This window comes from Ovis canadensis, chromosome X (assembly GCF_042477335.2).
Source record: "Ovis canadensis isolate MfBH-ARS-UI-01 breed Bighorn chromosome X, ARS-UI_OviCan_v2, whole genome shotgun sequence".
Taxonomy (NCBI): Eukaryota; Metazoa; Chordata; class Mammalia; order Artiodactyla; family Bovidae; genus Ovis; species Ovis canadensis.
In genome coordinates, this window is record NC_091727.1 from 38,254,040 (window position 1) to 38,268,625 (window position 14,586).

At 45.5% G+C, this 14,586-nt stretch overlaps 1 protein-coding gene across 1 annotated transcript in view; it reads left to right on the forward strand.

Moving 5' to 3' along the window:
* The first annotated feature begins 3,433 nt into the window (after positions 1-3,433).
* The window catches only part of LANCL3 (LanC like family member 3), a 112,546-nt gene continuing 101,393 nt past the window's right edge, over positions 3,434-14,586 (forward strand). The window contains exon 1 of the mRNA XM_070289895.1: positions 3,434-4,229. Coding sequence (XP_070145996.1) covers positions 3,657-4,229 — 573 coding nt within the window. The 5' untranslated portion in view covers positions 3,434-3,656. The remainder of the gene's footprint in view (positions 4,230-14,586) is intronic.

Consider the following 14,586-nt stretch of genomic DNA (forward strand, 5'->3'; position numbering starts at 1 on the left):
TCACTTCATGGGAAATAGATGGGGAAACAGTGGAAACAGTGTCACACTTTATTTTTGGGGGGCTCGAAAATCACTGCAGATGGTGACTGCAGCCATGAAATTAAAAGGCACTTATTCCTTGGAAGAAAAGTTATGACCAACCTAGATAGCATATTGAAAAGCAGAGACATTACTTTGCCGACTAAGGTCCGTCTAGTCAAGTCTATGGTTTTTCCAGTGGTCATGTATGGATGTGACAGTTGGACTGTGAAGAAAGCTGAGCACCGAAGAATTGATGTTTTTGCACTGTGGTGTTGGAGAAGACTCTTGAGAGTCCCTTGGACTGCAAGGAGATCCAACCAGTCCATTCTGAAGGAGATCAGCCCTGGGATTTCTTTGGAAGGAATGATGCTAAAGCTGAAACTCCAGTACTTTGGCCACCTCATGCGAAGAGTTGACTCATTGGAAAAGACTCTGACACTGGGAGGGATAGGGGGCAGGAGGAGAAGGGGACGACCCAGGATGAGATGGCTGGATGGCATCACCGAGTCGATGGACGTGAGTCTGAGTGAACTCCAGGGGGTGGTGATGGACAGGGAGGCCTGGCGTGCTGTGATTCATGGGGTCGCAAAGAGTCGGACACGATTGAGCAACTGAAATGAACTCAATCTTGCAAACATCTCTTAGAATGGCAAGTTTCAGGCAGGGGATGTGATAATTTCTTTCTTTGCCATCCACAGGTGGACAAGGTTCTGAACAAAGGCACTTTGTCAGGCAAAAGGGCAGGATCCCCTGAGGCAAACCATTCTGTATGATTATAATAACAAAAGCAACGAAAAGCAAGTCAAAGAAACAGTTCCAACATGGAGTCAGAATTGGCTTCCTCCCTGCAACAATGTCTGAGAAGCCGATGGCACCCCACTCCAGTACTCTTGCCTGGAAAATCCCATGGATGGAGGAGCCTGGTGTGCTGCTCCATGGGGTCACTAAGAGTTGGACAGGACTGAGAGACTTCACTTTCACGCATTGGAGAAGGAAATGGCGACCCACTCCAGTGTTCTTGCCTGGAGAATCCCAGGGACCGGGAAGTCTGGTGGGCTGCCATCTATGGGGTCACATAGAGTCAGACACGACTGAAGCGACTTAGCAGCTGCAACAATGTCTCTGTGCCTAAAGGGGTATAAATCACTCCTAAGGCCTACTACAGCTGATGGAGGAGGAAGAAGCCAGGAGAAGAAATCAAACATTCCAGTTGCTCCTTTGACACCCTTAGCCCAACACTGAACTCCCTGCCTACAGATGGACTTGTCTGTTTAATGTTTAAAGCCGCTCAGTCGTGTCTGACTCTTTGCAACCCCGTGGACTGTAGCCCACCAGGCTCCTCCATCCATGGGATTCTCCAGGCAAGAATACTGGAGTGGGTTGCCATTTCCTTCTCCAGGGGATCTTCCCAACCCAGGGATCGAACTACTGGTAGACGCTTTAACCTCTGAGCCACCAGGAAAGACCCACAAGTGGACTTAGCTTTTTATTATTGTAACGAAAATGAACCTGTTCTGGCACTCACAGGAGAATGGAGACCATACCATCCATTCTTTGGATGTGTCAGTCCTGGCAATCATCTTGGCCAACTGAACTCCCTCCCCAGAAAATAGCAAGCAAGGACGGAGCAGCAGGCTATTTAATCTCTGCTTCCAAAATCACTGTGACTATTAACACTTTTGAGGAAAAAAATTACCTCCAAGCAAAACTGGCCTTTCAAGCCAGTGGAGCAGTTGCTCTCCCCACAGAGTGTCAGAAACTTTTCCATGAGTCACTTATTCTTTTGTGGCTTGCTCAGTCCCTATCAAAATGCATATACCCCTGGGAAAGATGACCTTTTTAGCCTTCACTGGCCAACACTTTGGAAAAGGAAGAGTCATTTCAAAACAGCTGAGCAAAAGAAAGGCAATTCATTTGTGTCATTGTTCACTCTCTGTGTTTGCCACTGGACTGTAACCTCCTCGACATCTAGGACCATGTCTATTTTTGTTTATCCATCTATTTTCAGGGTTTGAGACCCACAGGAGACACTGCAAATGCTGCAGAAACCACTTCTCGGGAAACCAAGCACCACACCAGGAGAGCTGGAGAACTCAGGTGTATTATGCCAGTGGGCTCAGAGGAGTTAACACTCCAAGCTCTGAGCCCCAAACAAAGGGGTTACAGAGTCTTTATAGTCCTACTATAGTGGGCAACACTAGCTGCTAATAGGCTGGTCTAAACTAAGGGGTTTCCCGCGCCTGGGAACAGTGGTCAAGATGGCGGGTGGGGGGGGCGCTGATCTTTACACAGACAAGCATGATTAAGCAGGTTTGTAGGGGCCGGGCAATTGCAAAGAGCAGGACAGGGGTGAGTGAGATAAACTCCAGTTCCTAGTATTATAAGTCCCCACTTTCTGACACTACACGTGACCTACGTGATCCAGAATTTGCAAGGAGCAAGCTGAGTTAGAGACAGAAGGAGCAGGAGGTTATGTAAAATTTTAACTTTTCCTCTTCAAATATGCCTGAGGTGGGACGAGTGGGGGTACAGGGACAGAAGGAAAAAAGCATGGGAAAGAAGGAAAAGAGTGAAGGAAATAACTAAGGACACACAGAAAATGGTTCAAAACGCCGAATTAAGATTCTCAGCAGCATTTACCCTTAACTTCACTGGTTAATGACCTCAGATCATTTATGGGGTGCACACGGTGCCTGAATAGGTCTGGGGGGGTGGTCTCTAGAAGACAGAATCTCCATTCCTTACCTTATCCTGATGTGGTTCTCTGAACTTCTACTCCTGAGGATTCCAAGAAAAACAACCCAACAGCCAAGGCTGAGGAAAAGTTTCCCTATGGGGCACTTCACCGTTCTGCTGCATTCAAACCCCTCAGCCTTTGGGATGAAACACTCAGAAGACTGAGAACGTCAAAATGACCGAGAGGAAAACACAACTTTCAGGAGGGCGCTCAGCATTTTTTCCCAGAAGCCTCTACAAGTTCCGCGGCTTCTCAACCTCTCCTGTGCATGCGAATCACCTGGGGCTCTTGCTAAACAGGCTGACTGCGATTCACTGGGGCGGGGGCGAAGTCGGAGCCTCTGCATTTTCAACAGGCTCCAGGTGGTGCTGATCTGCTGACCCTCGGAGTACACGAGAGACTCGAGGGCTTCACCTCCCGGCCAGGTGTGCGTATGCCCAGCCTCGGCTTTCCGGCTCGCTGTCCCGCGCGTCCCTGGCCTTCCGCCGAGAGGGGAGGAGTCGGGGGCGGAGCGGGAGGAGTGGCGCGGCCCCCGCGTGGGTCCTGCCGGAGATCACTTCGGCCCCTTGGCGAGGAAGCCAAGCTGCGGCGGCGCAGGAGGGGGCGGGTTCGGCGAGGGCGCGGCCTCTGGGAGGGGGGCGCGCGACGCGCATCCCCCGCGCTCGCCGGGGCCACTCGGGAGCCTCGCGGCAGTCCGGTGCCCCACTTGGCAATCCGCTCCGCGCTGCTTCCTCGCGCCCGCCTCCTCCTGTCACCTCCCGTCTCAGCCTCCTCGCTCCATTCCGGCTGTATCCACCGCCATCCGAGTGCCTCAAAGAGCGAGAGGTGGTGCGCGGGACCGCAGGGCGCGCCCTCCAGCGGACCCCGGCTCGGCCTTGGTGGGGGCACCGGCAGCAGCATGGACACCAAGCGCTGCTTTGCCAATCGCTTCGATGACTACCAGGGCAGCCTGCTGGCGGGCCAGTGCGAGGAGGCGGTGGCGCCCTTGGTCACCGCCACCATCGAGCGCATCCTCCAGGAGCTGCCCCCGCTCGGGGGCGGCCCGGAGGGCCGGGGGGCGGCGGCCGCGGCCGGCAGCTGCCAGTGGGGACTGTACGGCGGCGTGGCCGGGGTGGCCTACATGCTCTACCACGTCTCGCAGAGCCCGCTCTTCGCCGGGGCCCGGGAGCGCTACCTGCGCTCGGCCAAGCGCCTCATCGACGCGTGCGCCCGCGCTGAGGAGTGGGGCGAGCCGGACGCCGACACCCGCGCCGCCTTCCTGCTCGGGGGCGCGGGCGTGTACGCCGTGGCCACGCTCGTGTACCACGCCCTGGGCCGGCCCGACTACGTGCAGCCGCTGGGCAAGTTCCGGGCTCTGTGCGCCGTCTGCGCGCCCGTCTCCTTCCTCGAGTGCGGCTCCGACGAGCTATTCGTGGGCCGCGCGGGCTACCTGTGCGCCGCGCTCGTGCTCAAGCAGAAACTCGCCCAGGAGGTAAGAGGCCACCCCGGCCGCCAGGGGGCGCGTGCCGCCCAACTACCCGGCTCCCGGCTCTGGGAGCTGTGCCCAGGCTGTTCTCCATCTCTCTTACTCTTTTCACTCTGGTTTCTTGAGGCTCTTGAGGTTTATCCCTTGCTTTTGTCCGTCTCCCCCCGCCCCGCCCTCCCCCCACTGCTTTCAGTCTCTCGGTTGGGATTACGCGCCTTTGCTCTTTGTTTGTGTTTTACTGAGACATGGCATCTCTCCAAATGCCTCTGCCCGGGTGTTGGCTGGAGGTCCTTCCAAGTGAGATTTTTTAAATATCCCAAAGGAAAGAGATTTCCCTTCCTTTAAACCCTCCTGTCAAAAGCTGAAGTACCCTCGCATGTCAGAGTACTAGAAAGTCATAGGAGTTTGGGAGTGGGCTGATCTGTGCTAGTATTGTTTCCATCATGAAGGTGAAGGTAAGTTGTTTCTTCGACCCCCGGGTCTGTATGGGCTTCCTGTGTTGCTTTCTATTCCGTAAATTGCACGGGTCCTATAAAACGCATCTCTGAGGGGAGTGTCCTCGTTTAATTACATAAATGTAGACAGAATTCTACACTATTGTCATTGAAAGTGCTCCCCCCCCCCCATTTTAAAATGAATCATTAGGATTGTCAAGACGACAGCATACTTGACAGGGCAGGTTTTCTTAATGAATAGCTTTCCAGGGGCTCCTTGAATTGAATTGGATTTCACAACTATGTGTTTGTTTGTTTTTTTTTTTTTTTCCTGGCTTCACTTTGAAGACAGCGCATGGATGTTAGAAGAGAGAGTGCCAGTTTATGTGGTGTAGAGGAAAAAAAAGTCCTCCAAAGGATCATAGTAACTAGAACTGAAAGAGAGGCACTTCATTCATAACCCACTGCAGCCAAATACTGTTTAGGGAGGAAGTGACACATTTAACTTGGCTCCATTTGGGTGAGTGAAGCGTTTGAACACAAAGGTACATAGTGTTTTTAAAGTGTAATTAGATAACCTCTACCGAGGCGGTCTTGATTTTTTTTTTTTTTTTTTTAGTTTATAGCAGATGAGGTTAATTCAAGTGAGAGATTACTAAATACTGTGCACTGTGCTAGCAGGGAAGCAAAGGGTTGTGTGACAAAGTTGTCTTGAAATAGTTCACTCTGCTTCGGAGTGACTGTTACCAGCTAGCAGTTTCCCAAGGGCCTTTCCAGTTGTAGAAAACCTCTGAGGAGGCCGCCAGGCTATTTCCATATCATTTGCATTATATTTGCATCTACTCCTCAGACCTTGCAGTCTGGTGGCAGGCAGGTTTCAAATTTATGGGGATTTCTCCCCCTAGTTGTTTTCCTTACACATGCTGCTTTCCCTTTCTGTGCTTTTCTCCAGAATGGAATGGCAGAGTGGGAGGACCATCAGGTCATGTGCAGGTGGCAACCGATCAGAAGGACTCCTTGCCTGAAGACTGGTGGCCCAGGGCCAGTCTGCAGTGCTGATCCACAAAGACATTTCTTAAGACCTCTCTTGTGCCCTGCTGCCAAACTGGATCTATCTTTTTATACTAATCAAGTTGAGGTGCTCTGGCCCCTGCTCCCAGGAGACAGAACAAGTTCTAAGGCTGCTTTGTTTTTTTTTTTTTCTTAAGCAAAGAAAAGCTCCAACCTGAGCAAATCAGCTAGTCTCAGTGGCAGCCTCAGCTGTGGTCATCCAGAAAGTTCAGGCATGAAAGGACAGAGGCTAAGCATGCCAGGCTTGAAGCCCTTTGAGGGGAAAATACAAGTCTTCTGCACCATCCCCACCCCCATGTCCTAGCCTGCATATGGCTTTGCCCTCGGTAGATGATCCATAAACCTTGATTAAATTGAATTGCGAACTTCTGTCATTTCTCTATGAATAATCTGTCATTCTGCCCTGGGTTTCTTTCCCTCCAATGTCATTTATATTCACTTTCCTCTTGGCAGTGCCCTCGGTTATCACCCTGGTTTAACTCCTCCCCACCCTACTTGACACATCTCTGCCACCTAATAAATAGTTGAATGAGTGAATCACCCTGTACTGGGATTAGTGCTCTCAGCTAGCTTCTCTCACTCCAGCCATTCCATGTACCTCTGAGAAACCAGGCTTCTTATAAACACTTTTCATTATGTCACTACCCTGCTCAACGTCCTGCAATGGCTCCCTATTTCCTTTTCTCCAGTGGCTGCTCATTTCGCATTTAAAGCCAAGATCTTTAAAATGACTGACAAAGCGCCATGTGATCTGACCCCAGCTTACCTCCTCTACTTTTTGCTCACTCTGCTTCAACCACACAGGCCTTCTTGCTGTTTCAGGCATTTATTCTCAGGGTGTTTGTACTCACTGTTCCCTCTGCTTGGAATACTCTCCCCCTATCTCTTTTTATAGTTAGCTCCCTGACCTTGTCTGAGTTATCTCCTCAGTGAGTCCTTCCCTATCCAATTTAAGTCCGATTTAAGACTGCCACCTGTCCCCTGACTTAGGCCCTTTTCTTGCTTCATTTAACTTATTTTCTTTACGTCTTCTTCACTTAGAATATAGCTCCATAAGAGCAGAGGGTTTCCATTTCATTGATGGACTTAAGCGTTAAGATTGTACCTGGTACATATGTGGGTTCTCAACTCTCCTTGTTTTGGTTGTGGTGGAAATATTTTCGATGCTTTGCTTCATCACTCAGTTCTAATAGCATCCCATTTACCAGTATTTTTCTTTATGGTGGTGTCTTTGATGTTATGTTTAAAATAATCCTTTCCTGTTTCTGTAAGAGCTTAAAGAATCCTTTCCTGCTGCCAAGGTATCAGTAAGTATTTTTTGAATGTGTGAATAAATGAACACTACTTTCTTACAAATTTGACCTCAAACCAAGCTTAACCACCAGACCAGTGTTTGTTAAACCTTAACATTATAGGCATCACCTACAGATCATGTTAATAAAACACAGATTCTATTTCAGCAGACCTGGTATTGGGCCTGAGACTCTGCATTTCTGTCAGGTGCTGCTGACAGTCCAGGGATCACGCTCTGAATAGCAAGGCAGTAATACATTACTGCATGGATTTTGGCATTATACCAGCCCCGTCTATTAAGATGCTCTTTTGTGAAGCTTGTATATTTATTTATAAAGTTGTAGTTTAGAATACTGATTACTATATCCTACCACACTTTTGTTTTAACAACCCGCAAGAGGAATTTCTGTCAGGGCTTTGAAACAGGAAGAGTTGTGCTCCTGGAAATGAATTGAATCGTTTTAAATCTCCAGGATGAGTTGTATAACTGATCATGTTGCTCACTTTATGTTGGCTCCTAGGAAGCATATGGTCAGAACTGTGGTCCACATAGCTTGTGTACAATACCGTATCACCTGTATTCTTATATACTAAAATTTACATTCGGTTTATCTGTATTTTTTTTCTTCCTTCATTTACCCTTTTCTGAACTTTCTTCCTTACATCTGATTTTATTGTTTGTATTTGTTTAGAAGATTCAGAGATGGAAAAAAGTGTGTGTATGTAGACAGAGAGACATAGAGACAGAACCATTCTCTCCAGGTAATATATTTTTTGTTAATTTGGCCTTCCCAGAAATACTCCGGGGAAATAGCTTAGAGCAGGGGTCCCCAGTCTCCAGGATCTAATGCCTGATGATCTGAGGTGGAGCTGATGTGATGATAATAAAAATAAAGTGCACAGAAAATGTAATGTGCTTGAATCAGCCTGAAGCCATCCCTGCCCCCCATCCATGGGAAAATTGTCTTCCAGGAAACTGGTCCCTGGTGCCAAAAAATTGGGGACTGCTGCCTTAGAGGGTTTGTTAGGCAGATATCCTTAAGAAATGGAGCACTGAAGTCTTAAGAAATCACACTGTAAAAACTTGCAAGGGTCTGTTCTGCTTTCCAGATTGGTGGAAATGTAGCAGGGAAAAGGAAGTGAGAATGGTGGTGGGGTTAAGGGGGAGGCCTGTGGAACCACAGTTAAAGTAATAACTTTTGCTCCTGGGTGACCTTGGACAAATAATTTTAACATCTTGGAGCCTGAATTTCCTCACTTGTAAAATGGACAAATGATAGCTTCCTCCTCCGCTTATTCTGTCATTCACTCACTCAGTGAATGTCAGGTTTCTCCGTATGCCCGGAACCTTGCTAGATGGCAGGGTTGAGCAGTGAACAAAAATCAATATAGTTATGTTGTCAGAAGTGCTCTCAGAAGGAAGTAAACAGGAAGTAAGTGCGGGTAGGGTGGGAGCGGGTGGGGTGCTGCCTGGCATACATTAGCGGGGAAGGATTCTCGGTGGAGGTGACGTCCTGGCTCATCACTGAAGCGTGAGAATGAAGCAGCTGCCTTAAAAGCAGGCATTCCAGGCTGAGGGGATGGCAAGGACAAAGCCCCCCAGGCAGGAAACTGCTTGGAGATTTCCAAGAAAAGGAAGGTGGTGGCCCGGATGGAGAAGAGTGAGCAAAGGCTAGAGGGCTAGAGGCCAGGGAGGAGCTGTGAGCAGAGGAAAGGCAGGTCTGGCAAAGTTAGCAGTTGGGTATTTGTTTCAGTTGGAAATAGGGCAATGTCTTCATCTAATTCACCTTATAAAACAATGATACAGATTGGTTTTCTGTATAGACAGTGGATTGAACAGTATTAAGAAAGGTCACAGGAGGACTTTTTAGAGGGAATCAAAAACCCCTTTGGTGCCAAGGACTCCTTTGTAAATCTGGTAAAACCTCCAGTACTTCTTTTGAGAAGAACGTTTTTAGATGCAGAAAATAAAACACACAGGATTACAAAGGAAGCCAATTATCTTAACATTCAGTTACCAAAACATTTTCAAAACGTGTGATGCACTAGCATATGTGCTGCTTGATTAACACATTCAATGTGGTTTTGCAGTGGGGCCTAAGGAGTATGGTGCGTTTGCAACAGTGATGAGGGGCAGTGATATTTCGAGATGTCTTCAACAACTGCAGTGTGACATTATTGTATCTGTGATTTCTATAGGTGGCAAAGTCACGAGTACTCCTGGTGTTTCGTGGTCTGCATTTGTAATGAAAGGAAATGCCAAGCTGTTTAAATAAGGTTGGAGAAAATAGAGATGTGACTTTCTTTTCTTGGCCAAAGGGGACTGGTCTGGAGATGGCTGCGATGACTCACCCAAGATAAAGTGCCTAGCGTAGTGCTTGGCAGAGAGTAGCTGCTTAATGAAATCCATGTTATGCCCCTACTAACAAAAAATTGAAAGTGATTCTGAGCATCACATAGACAATTATGCCCAAGGAATCTATCTTCCTGCTATGATTAAAGGAAAAAGCCTTTTGCTAGATTGTTCACTGGGTCCTTAACTCATTCCTAAGCATGTGGTTGGCAGCTAAATGGGGATGCCCCTGGCTGGATATAATAGAATGTCTGATAGAAAGTGATTTAAATAACAGGAACACTTATGACCTCACTTGACAAGGAGTGTAGAGCTAGGTCATTCCAGGATTGGTTAAGCAACTCAGGAAAATCATCAGAACCCAAGCCCTCTCCAACCTTTTTCTCTGCTATTCTGGGAGTGTGTGATGTGCATGCTAAGCTGCTTTAGTCATGTCCACTCTCTGCGACCCTAAGGACAGGCTCCTCTGTCCGTGGGATTCTCCAGGCAAGAATACTGGAGTAGGTTGCCATGCCCTCCTCCAGGGGATCTTCGTGACCCAAGGATCGAACTGGTGGCTCCTGCGCCTCCTGCATTGCAGGTGAATTCTGTACCACTGAGCCACCAGGGAAGCCTTGGTGAGCTGTAGCACTCTTCACAATTGCAAGATGGCTATTGCCTTTCCAACCATTGTGTTCTCATATAACTGAGGCTGGGTTTTTTTTTTTTCCCCTTGAATTTTTTTCTTATCATATGGAACAGTCTGTCCTTAAAGAATTTCCCATTCTGCCTCATTGCCCAGCACTTGGTCAGCAGCCCAGCTCTGACCACTCCTGGTTTCTGGGGAGGCCAGAAAGGCTCGTATTCTTTATTTCCAGCCTCTTATCAGTGGATCCAGATTCTTTCAAGAAAAGAAAAGGGAATGGCTGTTGGGTGGTTACCAAAGTGTCTGCCTTTTGGCTCACTTACCAAGGTCTGTCTCATGACTTCTGACTTCCTTGACTCTTGTCAACAATATTACAATGAACATGGAGATAAAGATACCTCTTCCAGATCCTGTTTTGATTTTGTTTGGATAAATACCCAGAAGTGGGAATGCTGGAGCATATGCTAGTTCTCTTTTTACTTTTTTGAGGAACATCCATACTGCTGTCGGTAGTTGTTGTACCAATTTAGGTTACTACCAACAGTGTATAGGGTTCTCTTTTCTCTGCATCCTCACTAACACTTTTTGATGATAGCCATTCTGAGAGATGTGAGAATATACCTCATTGTGGTTTTGATTTGCATTTCTCTGATGGTTAGTGATACAGAATACCTTTTCATCCAACTATTGGCTGTTTGTATTTCATCTTCAGAGAGATGTCTATGCAGTTCCTCTGCCCATTTTTAAAAATGAGTTGTTTGCTTTGTATTTGTATGAGTTCTTTATATATTTTGAATTTTAACCTCTTACCAAAATGTGGTTTACAGGTATTTTCTCCTACAGTATAGGTTGCTTGTTCTTTTTGTCAATTGTTTCTTTTGGCTGTGCAGAAGCATTTTAGTTTGATGTAGTTCCACTTATTTTTCACTTTTGTTGCTTGTGCTATTGGTGTTATATCTAGAAAATCATTGCCAAGACCAATGTAAAGGAGCTTTTCCCCTATGCTTTCTTCTAGGAGTTTTACATTTTCAGATCTTGTGTTTAAGTCTTTAATCCATTTCAAGCTAATTTTTGTGAGTTGTGTAAGATGGGGTCCAGTTTGATTTTTCTGCGTGTAGTTATCCAGTTTTCTCAATAGTGCTTATTATTGAGAATATTCTTTCCCCATTAAGTATTCTTGGCTCTCGTATCAGATGTTAGTTGACCATATATGTGGGACTATATTTATGGGCTCTTGATTCTGTTCCATTGATCTGTTTTTATGTCAGTACCATACTGTTTTGATAATATAACTTTGTAATACAGTTTGAAATCAGGAAGTATGGTACCTCTATCTCTGATCTCTTTCTCAAGATTTATTTGTCTCTTTGGGGTCTTTTTTGGTTCTGTATGAATTTTAGGACTCTGTTTTTCTTCCTGTGAAAAATGACATTAAAATTTTGAGAGCAATTGCATTGAATCCATAGATAGCTTTGAGTAGTGGTGGTGGTTAGTCACTAAGTCATGTCCAACTCTTGCCATCCCATGGACTGTGGCCTGCCAGGCTCCTCTGTCCATGGGATTTCCCAAGCAAGAATACTGGAGTGGGTTTCCATTTCCTTCTCCAGGGGATCTTCCTGCCCCAGGGATCTAACCCTGGCTTCTTGCACTGCAGGTGCTCTCTTGCATTGCAGGCAGAGTCTTACTGACTGAGCCACTAGGGAAGCCCAGTATGATTACTACAGTCATGTTCTGGTAAAGGATCAATTGTGTCTGATTCTTTGTGACCCATGGACTGTGGCCCACCAGGCTCCTCTGTTCATGGAATTCTCCAGGCAAGAACACTGGAGTGGGTTGCCATTCCTTCCTTCAGGGGATCTTCCCAACCCAGGGATCAAACCTGGGTCTCCTGCATTGTAAGCAGATCCTGTGGCTCAGATGGTAAAGCGTCTGTCTGCAGTGCAAGAGACCCGGGTTTGATACCTGGGTTGGGAAGATCCCCTGGAGAAGGAAATAGCAGCCCACTCCAGTATTCTTGCCTGTAAAATCCCATGGACTGCAGAGCCTGGTAGGCTACCGTTCATAGTGTTGTAAAGAGTCGGACACGACTGAGCGACTTCACGTTTCTCTACCATCTGAGCCACCAAGGAAGCCCTTAGTAGTATAAACATCTTAATATCAATCCTTCTGATCCATGAACACAGAATGTCTTTCCATTTATTTATCTTTAATTTCTTTCTTCAAAGTCTTACAGTTTTCAGTGTACAAAATTTTCACCTCCTTTGTTAAACTTACTCTTCAAGTATTTTATTTTTGATGCTATTATAATGGGATTTCTTTATTTTTCAGATAGTTTGTTGTTTTCTTAGCATATAGAATCATAACTGATTTTGTATGTTGATGCTATAACTGCAACTTTACTGAATTACTAGTTCCATCAATTTTTTGGTAGAGTTTTGAGAATTTTCTGTATGTAAGATTATATCATCTGCAAAGTTTTACTTCTTCCTTTCTGATCTGGACATCTTTTATTTCTTTTTATTGCCTGATTGCTTTGGCTAAAACTTCAGTAGTATGTTGAATAAGAGTGAGAGTGGGCAGCCTTGTCTTGTTCCTGATCTTAGAATAAAAGTTGTCAACCTTTTACCACTGAGTATGATGTTAGCTGTGGGCTTCTCATATATGGCATTTATTATGTTGAGTTATGCAAGGAGATCCAACCAGTCCATTCTGAAGGAGATCAACCCTGGGATTTCCTTGGAAGGAATGATGCTAAAGCTGAAACTCCAGCACTTTGGCCACCTCATGTGAAGAGTTGACTCATTGGAAAAGACTCTGATGCTGGGAGGGATTGGGGGCAGGAGGAGAAGGGGATGACCGAGGATGAGATGGCTGGATGGCATCACTGACTCGATGTTTGTGAGTCTGAGTGAACTCCGGGAGATGGTGATGGACAGGGAGGGCTGGCATGCTGCGATTCATGGGGTCGCAAAGAGTTGGACACAACTGAGCAACTGAACTGAACTGATATCCCTTTTATACCCAATTTGTTCAGTTTTTATCATGAAAGGATGTTGAATTTTGTCAAATTCTTTATCTGCATCTATTGAGACAGTCATGATTTTTTTTTTTGTTAAAAGTGGTTTTATTTTTTTATTTTTTTTTATGTTATACATCATTTTATTTTTATTTTTTTATTTTTTTTAAATTTTAAAATCTTTAATTCTTACATGCATTCCCAAACATGAACCCCCCTCCCACCTCCCTCCCCCTTAAAAAATTGCAAATAGAACTACCTTATGACCCAGCAATCCCACTTCTGGGCATACACACCGAGGAAACCAGAATTGAAAGAGACACATGTACCCCAATGTTCATCGCAGCACTGTTTATAATAGCCAGGACATGGAAACAACCTAGATGTCCATCAGCAGATGAATGGATAAGAAAGCTGTGGTACATATACACAATGGAGTATTACTCAGCCGTTAAAAAGAATTCATTTGAATCAGTTCTGATGAGATGGATGAAACTGGAGCCGATTATACAGAGTGAAGTAAGCCAGAAAGACAAACACCAATACAGTATACTAACACATATATATGGAATTTAGGAAGATGGCAATGACGACCCTGTATGCAAGACAGGGAAAGAGACACAGATGTGTATAACGGACTTTTGGACTCAGAGGGAGAGGGAGAGGGTGGGATGATTTGGGAGAATGACATTCTAACATGTATACTATCATGTGAATTGAATCGCCAGTCTATGTCTGACGCAGGATGCAGAAAGACAGTCATGATTTTTATCTTTCATTATATTAATGTGAGGGATTCCCTGGTGACTCAGATGGTAAAGAATCTTCCTGCAGTGAAGGAGACCCATGTTTGAACCCTGGGTCAGAAAGATCCCCTGGAGAAGGGAATGGCAACCCACTCTAGTATTCTTGCTGGAGAATTCCCTGGACAGAAGAACCTGGCAGGCAATAGTCCATGGGATCTGAAAAGAGTCGGACAAGACTGACCAACCAACACTTCCACTTCCATATTAATGTGATGTATCACATTTTTAAAGGAAAACATTTTTTTTTACTCCTTCCATCACTTATTGAACAGACCGTGTAGCATGCAGTGTCCTTTGTACTATGTATACATTTTTATTTTCATTTTTTCAACTGTACTAAGGTATAATTGACAAAATTGTAAGATATTTAAAGTGTGCATTGTGGTGGTTTGATGTATGTATACTTTGTAAAATAATTCTCACCATATAGTTAACACATCCATCACCTCACCTCACATATTTGCATATGTTGAACCATCCTTATATCCCAGGGATTAAGTCCTTGGGTATGATCCCATTAATGTGCTCTTGAATTCAGTTTGCTAGTATTTTGTTAAAATTTTACATTTATGTTCATCATGAATATTGGCCTATAGTATTCTTTTCTTGTAGTGTCCTTTTCTGACTTTAGTATGAGAGTAATTCTGGCCTCATAAAATGAAGTTGGAAGTGGCCTCTCCTCTTCTTTTGGAAGAGTTTGGGAAGGATTGACACTAATTTTTCTTTCAATGTTTGGTAGTATTCTCTAGTGAAACCATCTGGTCC